At 43.4% G+C, this 14,300-nt stretch overlaps 1 protein-coding gene and 1 long non-coding RNA gene across 6 annotated transcripts in view; one reads left to right on the top strand and one right to left on the bottom strand.

Annotated features, from left to right (window-relative positions):
* Window positions 1–236: 236 nt before the first annotated feature.
* KCNV2 (potassium voltage-gated channel modifier subfamily V member 2) lies at window positions 237–12,652 on the bottom strand. Of its 3 annotated transcripts, XR_015696728.1 has the most exons (3): window positions 11,312–12,652; window positions 3,944–4,844; window positions 237–2,933 (listed from the first exon to the last, which is right to left on the bottom strand). XR_015696728.1 is itself a non-coding variant. In XM_014064489.2 (2 exons), exons 1-2 carry the CDS (start codon window positions 12,650–12,652, stop codon window positions 4,563–4,565), a joined length of 1,623 nt encoding a protein of 540 aa, XP_013919964.2. In that variant the 3' UTR covers window positions 237–4,562. The 3 variants fall into 3 exon arrangements, 2 of the variants coding, with proteins under 2 accessions (XP_013919964.2, XP_087572149.1); XM_014064489.2 differs by having other exon boundaries at window positions 237–4,844; XM_087716023.1 differs by lacking the exons at window positions 237–2,933; window positions 3,944–4,844 and adding an exon at window positions 7,401–7,503.
* Window positions 12,653–12,874: 222 nt separating this feature from the next.
* Window positions 12,875–14,300, top strand: part of LOC148045425 (uncharacterized) — a 39,410-nt gene continuing 37,984 nt past the window's right edge. For all 3 annotated transcript variants that reach the window (XR_015696729.1, XR_015696730.1, XR_015696731.1), the window contains exons 1-2: window positions 12,875–13,010; window positions 13,705–13,780. This is a non-coding gene — a long non-coding RNA (uncharacterized LOC148045425). The remainder of the gene's footprint in view (window positions 13,011–13,704; window positions 13,781–14,300) is intronic.

Here is a 14,300-nt window from a genome sequence, read left to right as displayed (position 1 = left end):
ATATGCATATATGCACATATACACACATACACAAATACATATATACATATATACACACACACATATGTTTTTGTAGATTTTCACAGTTGTAGGTATGCTGGTCTTGTTGTATTGTTGTGCCCAAAATCGGGTCTTTTCCCGTACAACAAGACCAGCATACCTACACCCGTGAAAAGATTGTCAGCAGAGGATTTGGTCATTTTCATAATTCAGTAGTAACCAGCAAGCACAGGACATACAGTATTTACTTTATTAAAAAATGAATGTTCAGCAAAACAAGACATCTGTCTTACAACTAATCTAAGGCTGAGATAGCATCTGGGAATAAAATGTGTGTTTGCTGAATCCTCACCACATTCCTTATATTCCCAGTTGTCTAACAAAGCCTTTCCTGACTTGTTGATCTATCATTCAAGACTTGAGGCCCAGAGACCACGCTGGTTGCAGATGAAAAGAGCCTCGTGCATCTGAAGAACAGCAGGCAGGGGGAAACTCATAGTCAGACACGAAACCCTTCTCTGATATACGGCAATCTCCATAATAACATTTGAGTATGTGATTCGTATGAAAATTGGGGTCTTTATCTTCCTACTTTGTTATTTCTTTCCTGCATGTTAACAAGGGTACCTGCTGAGCTCTAACGTGATACCTCAGAATATTTAGAGCAAGGGTGTCATACTCAAGGCCCAAGGGACCGATCTGGCCTGTAGGTTGCTTAGATCTGGCCCATGGGCGGCCCTAGAAACAGCAAAGAACCGGCCTGTGGTGCTTCTGCCAGTAAAAATGAAATTCAAGAGGGCCAAACATCCCTCCCGGGCTCCGTTTTCAGCAGTGACAGCCTCTGGTCACCCTCTGCAGCAAAAATGGAGCTCATGCGCTCCCCCTCCCCGAGCTCCATTTTTGTTGGCAAAGGGCGGCAAAAGGCCATCATGGCTGAAAACGGAGCTTCAAAGCCTGTTTTTGCCGGCAGAGCACTCGGGCCACCACAAATGCCCCTGACACAAGTAACGTCAAGCTGGCCATGCCCATCCCGGCCCCCGAGATCAAACACAGCCGTGAAGTGCCCCTCAATGAAATAGAGTTTGACACCCTTCATTTAGAGGGTTCGGTTTCAGATTGCATTGTAGCGGCCTTCCAGAATAGATAACCTGGATCTGGCCAGTAGAGACCCCAAAGAAGTAAACCCTGTGCATCTACTGAGAGGACTATTGGATGAATTCGCTTCTTCACTGGTACTTGTAATGCACCCCGATCCCAAAAGACTCTGGGTGGCATATAATGAAAAAAACCAAGCCAAAAAGAACCCAAGTCACAATAAAAGCATGATCAAAAGGCCGAAGGTTCACTGGAGTAGAACCGCTTTGGGTTATTTCCAAAATATTTCTTGTCTCAATTCTGAGGGAGGCAGGGGGGCTATTCTACAAAGTAGGGACTAACACAGAGAGAGTCTGCAATTTAATTCCCATGAAATGAGGAGACTTTCCCCAGGCATTCTACAAATGATCAGCCTGGAGAAGCAGATTCAGGTTTCCTGAAGCATTTCCTGATGCAAACCGGTGCAGCATCATTTAGGGCTTTAAGGATAACAAGCGGTGCTTTGAATTGATCTTGGAAGTGCACTGGCAGTAACTGCAATGTACGTGTAATTCTTCCCTGGTGGTTTATCCGGACAAGAGTCTGGATGCAATGTTTATACAAAGCTAGGAGAGAATGGCCCAAATTATTTCCTTTAGTAGTAACTCCAAAATTGGATCTTTCCTACCAGGAATGAGCCTTAGTTCCCTTTTAATGATCCTCAAACCATCTGCATTGCCGAAAAGGGATATTGTAGTTACACAATATTTTGAAGCAGGAAGTAGATGTATTTACTGTAAATCTTTAAACAGATTAAAAGAGAGAAAGAAAGAAAGGACAGAAACAAGAAAGAAAGAAAAAGAAAGAAAGAAGAGAAAAAATGAAAGAAAAAAGGAAGGAAGGAGGCAGGGAAGGAGGCAGGGATGGAGGCAGAGAGGAAGGAAGGGAGGTAGGTACCGTGTTTCCCCAAAAATAAGACAGGGTCTTATTTTCTTTTGACCCCCCCCAAATAAGCACTTGGGCTTATTTTTGGGGAGGTCTTATTATTTTTGAGGTGCAGGAGGTGGTGAGTGTGGTCACCTCATGGCTGCTGCTGTTTTGCAATATTTTGGGGGAGGGCTTATTTTTGGGGGAGGGCTTATTTTATCGCATGTGCTCAAAAGCCCAATTGGGCTTATTATCCAGGGAGGTCATATTTTCAGGGAAATGGGGTAGGTAGGTAGGAAGGTAAATAGGAAGGCAGGGAGGGAGTCAGGCAGGCAGAATGTACTACATCACTCCCACCATCCAAAAATAATGGGATAAATTTTTAACTTATTGCTTTTGTCCTACCTACTGAAGCTTGTCATAGATGAACTATCCACAGTTAACAAGAACTTCCCTTTCCTAATCTTAAATAGAATATTATCTATCTATATATCATCTATCTATCTATCTATCTATCTATCTATCTATCTATCTATCTATCTAATATATCATCTTTCTTTTATCAATCTATCTATCCAACTATCTATCTATCAATTAATCTATCATCTATCTATCTACCATCATCATCTATCTCTATCATCATCTATCATCTGTATATGTATCATCTATTTATCTATCTAAAATTGTCTCAACAGAATTAATGACTTCAGTCTGATGTGAGAGTATTCACTCTCAGACTCGACTGTGAGGCTAAAGCTGTTCTTGAAGGTTACAGCACTGACCTTACTAAAGGTGTGGAGAATTTCTTCCATTCCAGAAGGTGCCACCAGGCTCACTTGCTATCCCTGCACAATACATGCAAGGAAGTCAACAGCCTTCCTGGCGTGAGCTCGCTCTTTAGCAGCCTTGCTCTACAAGATGCTCAATTTGCCCTTTTTCCAAACATCAAGCTAGCTAGGAATTTTGGGTCTTATGGTTAAAAAAAGCAGAGGTGCCAACTAGGGAAAGTTTGATTCCTCTGTAATATTATATAGAGCCAAGGAACCATTATAACCAAACAAACCAAAAAATTAAAGTGAATTATGCTACAGTTATTATATTGGAAGCTAGATGGATTATGCATTTGGATTACTAAATAACACGTTTTAGCTCTTTACATTTCAACTGGACATTTGATTTGGCACTTCCTATGCTGTTATATCACTCTCTCCCTACTCCTGTATCACTCTTTAAGTTATATATGGGCATCAATTAGCAAACCCTGGTATTTTATTACTTAGAAAACTATTTTTAAAAGTTACCCTGGCAACCTAATCCTAATTTCATGAGCCCTAGATTCAGAAAACAGTTAAAGAGAGATGAAGAAAATCCTAAAGAAAAATGAAGTAACTGTCTGACCCTAATATTATTGTTATGAATGTGGCTACATAAAACGTGTGAATTTGAACGTCTGGAAGATTTTGGCATTCCTTATTCATTTAAACAAATCTTCAACTTTGTGCTTTTCAGATAAATTGGACCATGGAAAACTGGAAGAAAAGTATTTCCAACTGTTCCTCGCAATCAAAATTATGTAGTAAAATGGACACATTTCTGCAGGATAGTCTCCAAAACATCTACCACGCCAGTAGAGATGTCAATAAAAGTAGTCCTCAACTTACGACAATTGAGCCCAAAATTTCTGAGACAGCTGTTGTGAATTTTGCCTTATTTTATGACCTTTCTTGCCATAGTTGCTAAGAGAATCACTGCAGTTCTTAAGCGAATCCAGCTTCCCCATTGACCTTGCTTGTCAGATGGTCGCAAAAGAGGACCCCTTGACCCTGGGACACTGCAATTGTCATACATACGGTATCAATCAGTTGTCAAGCGGCTGAATTTTGATCATGTCACCATGGGGATGCTGCAACAGTCAAAAGTGTGAAAAACAGTCATAAGTCACTTTTTTCTGTGCCATTGTAACTTCAAAGGCTCACTAAATGGTCTGTCATAACTCAAGGACTATCTGTACTCCTTTGAAGGTATCTGCAGACCAAATACCTGACATTGCACCCTATTTATCCTGGCTCTTATCATCATCTTCCTTGGCTCATTGTTGGAGGAACTCAATACAAATTTCTCTTTTTAAATGAAGTGTCATTTCTAAGTCCATCCTCCTCTTCCTCCTCCTCTTGCTCTTTCCAGAGTACAGGTATTCCTTGACCTACGACCACAATTGAACCCAAACTTTCTGTTGCTAAGCGAGTCAAACATTAAGTGACTTTTGCTCCATTTTATAACCTTTCTTGCCACAGTTGTTAAGCGAATCACTGCAGTTGTTAAGTTCTTAAGTGAATCTGGCTTTCCCATGGACTTTGTCAGAAGATCACCCAAAATCATCACCTAACCCTGGGACAACCGTCACAAATATGAGTCAATTGCCAAGTGTCTGAAGTTTGATCACATGACCATAGAGATGCTGCCACAATCGTAAGTATGAAAACGGTTGTAAGTTACTTTTTTCACGGTCGTAACTTTGAATGGTCACTAAATGAACAGTTGTAAGTCAAGGACCACCTGTATTAATTGTATCTGTGGCTTGGGGATGGAGCTGATTGCTTTCTGTAGCACTCCGACATCTTCTTCATGGCCCGTTGCACAAATTCCACTTTCCCCCGGTCTTTCTGTATAGCCGTGTATTCATACGCTTTCAGCTTGCCGTAGTAATCCGAGAATTTATTGTAGAGGACGGAGATGGGCATGCCGTTCAGGATGATCCCAAAAGCGATGCAGAGGAACGCAAACACCCGTCCCAGGTGGGTCTCCGGGTACATGTCTCCATATCCCACAGTAGAAAGGCTTACCTTTAGGTAAATAAAGGAGCGGGGGAAATCATTCAGAAGAGCAAGAAGTGGACTTTTAGACAGAGGATCATACATCAGTGGTTCTCAACCTTTGGTGTGCAGACCCTTGGGAGGGCAGCCTACGATGTTGTCACAGGAAGTCCACGAACCTTGAAGAAATGTTATGATTCAAATCTTAGGGGTCCGTGGCCATAATCCGTGACCACAAAAGATATTTAAAAGGGGTCGGTGACAGTGGTGGGTCAGTTCGCCCAAGGTCAGGTTGGCTGTTGTGGGAGGCGTGGTCCAGCCCCATCCTCCAGCTCTGCTACATATGCAGGACGAGCCTCCCGCGACGGCCAACCTGACCCTGGGTGAACCAGTTGTGAAATTACTCCCCCCACACACTAACAAAGTGGATCTGGAGCGCTGCACTGCAATGGCGAAAGAGACGCTGGAGTAGCCAGCATGAGGGAAGGAGGAGGAGCAGGGAGAAGAAAGAGGAAAAATGGCCTTCTCCTTCCCTTGCGCCAGCTGTTCCGTTGCCCCTTTTTCCATTGCAGCACAGCGCCCGGGATCCACTTTGATAGTAATTTAACAACTGGTTCTCCCAAACCAATGCGAACCGGCTGAATCCCACACTGGTCGGTGGTTAAGAAAAGGTTGAGAACCACTGTTTTAGATTGTCAAAATAATAAAAAGGGGTCCCACATTGTTGCATTAGTAATCTTCTACAATAATCTCTATAAAAGCCTGCTAAAACAGACTCTTAATTCATCTGCAGGGGTAGCCCATCTTATTAGATAGCAAGTCCCAGGGGTGGGCTTCAGCCCTGGGCTCTGCCTGATGCCAGTTCCTGAGACAAATGTAATTATCTAGTATTTTTTAAGGACAGGAATGGTGCCACTAGCTCCCTCCTGGCTTTTGAAGCTCTCGTACCCCGCACCTCAACCTTTGCCCACAAAATTTGGCATAAAAAACCTGATATCCAGCAGCTTGCTTCGTTTTTAAACTATGTACACAAATCATTACATCTCTTGCATTAAGCTTTTAAATACATCTCAGCCAGAAGCCAGGATAAAGGACAAAAATCAGCCTTTCCTGAAAAGAACATATCACTAAAAGGGATACATCTAGTCCCCTGAAGGGCTTGGTAGCTGAATCTTAATAAGAAAATGCAGCTCTCAGCTGGGAAAAAGGCTCACTGATGCTCTGAGCATGGGCCAGCAATGGTGCCCCTCAGCTGTTCCATTACTTACCTGAGACTAAAACTCAGTCAGTGCTGAAAATTGAGTGTAGCGATGAAAGGGTTAAGGGCATGATTGCTGGAGTGTCCCCTTTCTCTTGGTGCCCTAAATACAGGTAAGCCTTGACTTATGACCACAACCGAACACAATTTAAGTTGCTAAGTGAAACATTTGTATATTCCATTTTACAACCTTTCTTGCTACAGTTAAGTGAATCACTGCAGTTGTTAAGTTAGTAACATGGTTGTTAAATGAGTCTGGCTTTCAGAGGTGGCATTCTACTGGTTTGGACTGGTTCGGCTGAACTGGTAGCGGAAATATCAGGTGGCCCCATTCACCCACCTCGGCTCTAGGGCATCACATTTAGGCCCCTTTTATTTGCCAAAAGCGCATACGTGGAAGGCTGAGCGCATGCGTGCGTGCCAGTGGTGGGATTCCAAATTTTTACTACAGGTTTTGTGGGCGTTGCTTGATGGGTGTGGCAGAGGAAGGATACTGTAAAATCTCCATTCCCACCCCATTCCAGGGAAGATCCCCATTCCCTCCCGATCAGCTGGGACTCGGGAGGCAGAGAATAGAGGGGGGCGGGGCCAGTCAGAGGTGGTATTTACCAGTTCTCTGAACTACTCAAGATTTCCACTACCGGTTCTCCAGAACTGGTCAGAACCTGCTGAATACCACCTCTGATGCACCCTCACATTTGCAAACCGATAGAGAAGGTAAGTGAATACCACCTCTGATGGCTTCCCCATTGTCTTTGCTTGTCAGAAGGTCGCAAAAGTTGACCACATGACCCTGGGATGCTGCAACCATCATAAATATGAATCAGTTGCCAAACCTCCGAATTTTGACCACATGATCAAATGCTGCAACGGTTGTGAGTGTGAAAAACCATCGTAAATCATTTTTTCAGTGCCGTTGTAACTTTGAACGGCCACTAAATGAACTATTCTAAGTCGAGGACCATCTGTACATGTTCATTTTGTTTAAGAATCAATTCAGGGCTGAGCTAATCTTTAGTTAGGCCTCAGGAGAAATTGTCCGACCTACACTCACAAAAGCAAAACTCACAATTCATTGCATACTTTTCCTGTAATCGTTTTTTGAATGATCATCTGCTTTCCTGGTGAGACCAAATTCTGTTTTTATTGTGCCAAACCATGACAGCTTTGTGGCCTTTCAGAAGCTTGCTGAGCATCCTCTCACAGAGGTGATTTGCATGTAGATTTAAGGGGAAATGCAAATCGGGAAAATCCTATCTATTTTTTTTTTAATTGTTGGGATTGTTGCTATGCTTGATAACCAGTCTGACTTTTCAGATGCAGAGCCGGGGGAATTGGTTCGTAGGGCGCACCTGAGAGAAATGTGATTAGTCTGGGGCTCCAATGGAAATTGGCTCACAGGAATTGAATGTAAATGGCGGAGAAATTGCTCTGAAAATAAACAACAAGATGAAAGGGAGAGACGTGTTATTGACAATAGCCAGCGGTTACAGAACAGCATTTTTCACTCTTGTGATTTCCTGGAGAGCATAGTAAAGTAGCTCTGCGTTGTTCTTGGTGTGATTTCATCGTCTTTCATCTTATGTACAGCCGGGATAGAAAAGCGGATCATCGAGAAAAATGCTGCTCTGAATTATACATGTAATTATATTTTGTACGTACTCTGGGGTGGAAGTTTCTTTCTGTTCCTCAGTGCTTCGTGTATGGAAATGCGAGAACAAGGACAGCCCCTATGCCAGTCTGGCTAGTTAGTCTAAAGCTAGTCAACTGTGCCTTGCCACAGATCAAAGGCCGTTCTTTGTTCTCCTTCTCCCTTTTTAGGAATTTGGGAAAATTTTTATTTTGATTAGTGATAGTTATCTATGGCAGTGGCCCCCAATCTTTTGGGTACCAGGGACTGGTTCTATAGAGAGAGGTTTTTTTCCGTGAACTGGAGTGGGTGGGAGCATGGTTTCACATGCTGCCTGCATCCCAGATGGGGCTTCACTTGTTTGCACAGCCCAGTTTCTGGCTGTCACAGCCTGGTGTCGGTCCACAAACTAGGTTGGGGATCCCTGATCTATGGAGATTCTCAGTCATCCAGGTCATGTGCTCCCCCCCCAAAAAAAATTTTTGAAGTCATTTCGCTTCTCATTAAAGAGGTTTCTTGGATGAGAAGTAAAACATTTTCAAAGAAAAAGAAAGAAAGAAAGAAAGAAAGAAAGAGAGAGAGGGAAAGAAAGAAAGAAAGAAAGAAAGAAAGAAAGAAAGAAAGAAAGAAAGAAAGAAAGAAAAGAAAAGAAAGAAAAAGAAAGAAAGTAAGTCCACTTGACTTTTGGAAAAAGCACCTTTGAGTGTAGAATTGTCCTCGGTGCTACTGCATGTGGTTTCAATTTATGTACCTGTCTTTCAGTGATGAAATTCATTTTTTTTTACTACCAGTTCTATGGGCATGGCTTGGTGACAGTGGCAGGGGAAGGATATTGCAAAATCTCCATTCCCACCCCACTCTGGGGCCAGTCAGAGGTGGTATTTGCTGGTTCTCCGAACTACTCAAAATTTCCAGTACCGGTTCTCCAGAACTGGTCAGAACTGGCTGATACCATCTCTGACCCAGGTCATGGTTGTCCCAAAGGTGCTTTTTCAAGAGGCAACTGGACTTTCTGGTTTTTCTTTGAAGACGTTTCGCTTCTCATCCACGAAGCTTCTTCAGCTCTCAGAGCTTGGATAAGAAGCCAAATGTCTTCAAAGAAAAACCAGAAAGTCCAGTTGCCTCTTGAGAAAGCACCTTTAGGTCACACAGGAACACAACATAAACATTTCACTTAAGCCCCACTTTTTCTTGGAAAACTAATTTGAATATACATTCTTCTTCACCTCAATTGACTGTGAACTGGTAAAGAAAAAAATGCAGTATTATTTTCTGCACTATATTTCTCATCTCAATCAGCCAGGCACAAATCAATTGTGGTAAAAAATTACTGGTATGTGCAATTATTCCTGCATACGTTCTTCTGCTATTTCTATGCACATAAAGTCTACAGGAGGGAGGTGACACCATAGATGTTGTGACATCACCATTTTAATGACATACATTATGTAATTGGCATCTTCCACATCACAACTGAACCATTATGTAATTGGAATCGTTTGTATGATGGCATGTCATGACTTATGGGACCTGTCATGGCTTCCACTGAAGGCCTATGAAGCTGTATGGACTTGCATTGAAGCAAGGCTGAGAAGCCCAGGGTTTCTAGTTGCTGCTCAGATACCACTTAACACTATTGCTCTGCATAGTAGCTTGATTTTGTGCAAGTTGCAATTTTAGTAATGTATGGAGAACTACAGGTTCCCCACCTCAGGGTTACAGAGAATGAATCTGTCTGATTCATTCATCAGTGTTTCTCAACCTTGGCCACTTGAAGATGAGTGGAATTCAACTCTCAAAATTGGCTGGCTGGAGCATTCTGGCACTTGAAGTCCACCCATCTTCAAGTTGCCAAGGTTGATAAACACGGGACTAGAGGAACCTATGAAAGGAGTCACAGCTCAGCTCAGTTGTCTAACAAGTCACAACTAGTGTTGTCCAGGTTCATTTGAATGAAGTTCAAAACAATGGCATGTTGTGGTCAGTGAAGGATCTTGTCTTCAGCCGCTACTCCTGGCTATTTAGCAGGATTACTGGAGGAAGAATTGCTTGCATATATCACCCCTATGCAGAATAAAGTTATGTCACAGATGTGTTATTTAATATCACCAGCGAGTATTAGAATTGAGCAAAACCCATTCAACTTCAGGATTTATTCATGAGGATACTTTGCATTCTATTAGTTAGTACCCTGATTCTGGGTGATATTATTAAGCAGATTATGGATGCTCATAAACATGTAGTCAGCCCACATTCATCTGAGTAAAATGCTAACGATGGTGTATACTTTGACTGTTGTCCTCTAGCTTCAAAGTCCTCTAGCATTAGTGGAGATGTGTCGTAGCATGCTATGTATTCCTAAATTAGCTTGACAACTTCTGGAGAAGATGCTAGAGCCACTCCAATTTTATGATCACCTTGGATGCAGCTGTTTGCAGAACCATTTACATTTCCTATTGGACAATATTCGTGTTTCTGAACTTTCTTAAAGGGTAGTCTTATTTTTCAATTCAAGGGGTAAATCAAGGTAACACAAGGCATTTTCCCCCTCCTGGGAAGTACATGTAGAAAGCTGTATATACCCCAATGCAGAATCTATCCCATGGGATGATGCATGCATATTGCACCACATGGAGCAAAGCCAAAACTGGATATACGGCAGAATATCCAGCCAGCCATCTCTTGACGTAAGATGGTAATTCCAGTTTCCATTTTTGATTAACCTTGGCAACTTAGCAAAGAACAGCTGAGCAAAAGGATGAGGGAGACATTTGCCGGACACACCTTTGTCCAGTTGTTGTTTATCCAAGACAACAGATTTATTGGGAATACAATTTTCATCCATCACTAGTGGCAGCCTCTATTGTATTTCAACAACAGGTCTCTACATTATAAAGTCCATATCACATTACAATCCAGTGACCCAGCCAGCTCTCCCATTTTGTTATTTTTGGCCATTGTTACTGGCTTAATAAAAATAATAAAAAAGAAAGCTCATCTAATGCTCTGGTCTTTTGTCCATGTTGTTTTGGGAGCCTCTGTGTCTGTCATCTGATGATTCCCTCTGGCATCTGCCCATCTCTTGATTTTACAGAGACAAAGGGAAGCTCCACCTGTAAGTTCTACATATCTCACTTATTCTTGGGACATTACGTGAAGCCATCCTTACTACCTCTGTAAATAAGTAATAGCTGGATGTCAGTTGGCATATAGAAACCTCTGATCCTTTTTTAAAAGCATACAGAAACCTCTGCAAATTTCAGGCTTCCAATATGTTTTCCCTTCTCTACTTTCCTCTTCTTTCTCATGCAGTAGCCCTTGAGAGCTGCATGAAGAAGCCCACCCGTGCAGAACGCTGCCATAAAAAGACATCCAGTTCCATCTGAGCTTCACTGATTACAGACTGATCTACTGAAACAGATGTACTAAAGCTTACAGTGGGAAGTGGGGTGGTGTGTCTGCATTTACAGCTCCTCTAAAACCAAAGACTCAGAACAGATGTTCAAAATCTGGGCATATCCTGCTGCTTTCATAACAAGCAGCTTTTTTTATAAATAAATAGCAAGAAGTGAGGGGGTCAGGTCTCCAAAGAGTACAGCGGGTACTTACGGCAGCCCACCACCAGGCCTGAGGAATGCTGGTGAAGTTTGTGCTAACGACGTCATGCTCCACGGTGTAGACCATGGCTGAGAAGGCAGAGATGCCCAGGATGATGAAGAGCAGGAGACAACCCACCTGCTGGTAACACTGGCGCAGAGTGAAGCCAAAGGCTCGGAGCCCTGTGGAATGGCGGGCTAGCTTCAGGATGCGGAAAATGCGCATCAGGCGCATGATGCGTAGCACTTGCCCTACTTTGCCCACTCGGCCCACTTTCTCAATCTCATGTTCATGCTGGGACCCATGCCCACCAGTGTGGATCTCATCGATGAAAAGCTCTAGCAACAGCTGAAGGTAGAGGGGCAAGACAGCAATGAGGTCCACAGCATTGAGAGCGCTACTAGCAAAGCGCTGTAAGTCAGGGGTAGAGAGCAGCCGCAGTATGTACTCTAGAGTGAAGAAGGCCACGCAGAAGGTCTCCACATGTTCCAACACTGGCCGCATCTCTCCAGTGGCTTTGTCCTTCTGCTGCAACTCCTCGACTGTGTTGAGAGCAAGGGCCACCACGGATATGAGAACAAAAAAACTGGAGGCAACCCCCACCACTTTGGCCATGGGGGAAGAGAAGGGCTTCTCCATGAGGTTCCAAAGGCGCCACCGTTGCGTGGCATAGCGCATGTGGCAGAAGAGGGCCTCGCTCTCCTGGACAGCCGCCTGAGCACGGAGCTCCTCCTGAACTTTTAGTTGGTCATTCAGCTCATCGCATCTCTCTTCAAAGCAGATCCGGCAGCAGCGGGGCGTGTATTTGAGACGGACTCCCCAGTAGCTCAACTCTTCCAAGAAGCTGTGGGGGCACAGCTCATTTTGTACCTGTAACACCCCAGAAGCGTAGAAGTTGTAGACCAGCTGGAAAACCGCAGGGTCTCGGTCGAAGAAATACTCATCCCCCTGAGCTGCGTAGTCATCACAGAGGCCTAGCTGGCGATGGCGATCGGTGGAAGTAACCAAGCGTCCAAGGCGGGTGTTGGGATAGGTGGCCACTGCCTGGTACGTGAGATGGTAGGTTCGGCCACCAACATTAATGTTGAGCACCGAGGAGGAAGCTAATGTTCCAGAAGCAAAAGAGGGATCAAATGCAAGTATCGAAAGGAGTCTCTTCTGCTCTTCCTCCTCATCTTCCTCTTCCTCACCCAAGTACTTCTCAGTTTCCTGGGACAGCTGCAATCCATAGGGAATAGTCGTTTGGGTGTCTATGCACTCAGCTGCCTTGCATTCTGCGGAAGACTCCAGTGGAGTTTTAGGTGCTTTTTCATCCGAGATGGAAAGTTGCTTCTTTTGATTGAAATTTCTCATGGGTGACACTCTCTACCCCACTACCCAGGTTTTCTGAAGTGTTTCTTGCCGCGGCTTTCTGGCTCTGCTTCTTCTTGCCCGGAGCATTCGCGACTCGAGCTGCAGCCTCACATTTCACTCCAGTCACTCTTCACTCACTCCAGTTGTTGCTAAAACTCAGGATGGGATGCAGGCATGGAAAAGAGGGGCAGGGAAGGAGACACTGCTGTTGATCGCGTTAATCTTGCTGACAGGGAAGAACTGAGTAGTTACAGAAGGGGATTTAAAGGCTATTATCCTATTTTAGCTTCGGCTCCCTTTATCTGTGACGTGAAGGTCTCCAGAGCCAATAATCTTTGGATCATAATTTTTTCAAAATGCAAGTATACCAAAATCAATATATCACTCTTAGGATCCTCTCGGCATGTTTCCAGAATGAAGGAGAGCCGACGGTTTCTCCCATGAAATACCTCCTTTCAAACGTTCATCTTGCCCTTGGTTTTCCTCTGCCGCTCCTCAAAGTGGGATCCATCCAAAAGCTAACGCCAATTTTTATAAATGCTCTGAATTGTCAGTGCTGTGGTGGTGCAGACATTCAGGTTCATTCAGAGAAAAGTTTCTCAAAGTTAGCTACTTTAAGATGGAAGGAGAATTCTTCGAGTTCAAATTCACCCATCCTAAAGTTCCCAGGTTTGAGAAACACTGACCCAGAATATAAATGTAACTGTGCCACATACACTGTGTTTCCCTGAAAACACACCAGTGTCTTATTTTTTTTTACCCCCGAAATAAGTGCTTGGTCTTATTTTTGGGTTTTTTAAAATTATTTTTGAAATGTAAGAGGCGGCGAGCATGGTCACCTCATGGCTGCTACTGTGTTGCAGTATTTTTGGGAGGGCTTTTTTTCGGGGGAGGGCTTATTTTAGCTCATGTGTTCAAAAGCCCAGTTGGGCTTATTTTCTGGGGAGGTCTTATTATTGGGGAAACAGGGTACCTTATCACTGGACACAGAGAAAGGGGCCCTGGATGCTGAACCTTAATTTGGAAGTCTTACCATTGTTTTTGTTTCAAAGCCAGATACTGGTCCCTACATCCATGAAGGCAGAAGGTGGCTTATGTCTGGTCAGACCTCAAAAAGCTAGAAGTCAAGTATGTCAAGCTTTCAGTACCTGATTCAATGTAATGGACTCTGGTGCTCTGCATAGTTGTTGTTTTTTTGCTTGTTGCTTTAATAAAGAGAGAACATGTTAGGCAAAATACAATATAATATGCATGCCAGCTTCATTTGTACAATTACTAACCAGTTGCCTTTGGGAACAGAATATGGAATGGTTTATTGTAGTAAGTGAGATGACCCTTCCGTTTGCCTTTGACCCCAATCATTGTCATCTGGTGGTCATTGCTGTATTTGCTCAGGCAAAATGTAGCTGTCAGAGCAAAATATGTTTCTCACCCCAGTTGTAGTAGTTTAATCTTTAGTGAAGCAACATTTTTCACAAATGTTGATGTAGGTGCCTTTAGACTTGCAACCACCAAAATATTACAGTCCATTAGTGTGTTTCAATGCCTGCAAATTGTATCTGTAAAAGAGAAACACCCGTAGCTCTCCAGATGTTGAATGACTCACCACTGAAATGTCTGTAGAGATTCTCAGTCATCCAGGTCATGG

Source organism: Thamnophis sirtalis, unplaced genomic scaffold (assembly GCF_051295495.1).
Source record: "Thamnophis sirtalis isolate CommonGarterSnake01/CBP01778 unplaced genomic scaffold, rThaSir2_p1.2 scaffold_5, whole genome shotgun sequence".
Classification (NCBI taxonomy): domain Eukaryota; kingdom Metazoa; phylum Chordata; class Lepidosauria; order Squamata; family Natricidae; genus Thamnophis; species Thamnophis sirtalis.
This window is presented reverse-complemented; position numbering and strand designations above follow the sequence as displayed.

Bases quoted from the DNA above. Each gene is read 5' to 3' on its own strand.
- KCNV2 (XM_014064489.2), bottom strand. From the start codon at position 12,652: ATGAGAAATTTCAATCAAAAGAAGCAACTTTCCATCTCGGATGAAAAA. The intron at 4,845-11,311 runs GTAAGTACCCGC...ATTTACCTAAAG, and splicing joins AGGCCTGGTGGTGGGCTGCC to GTAAGCCTTTCTACTGTGGG.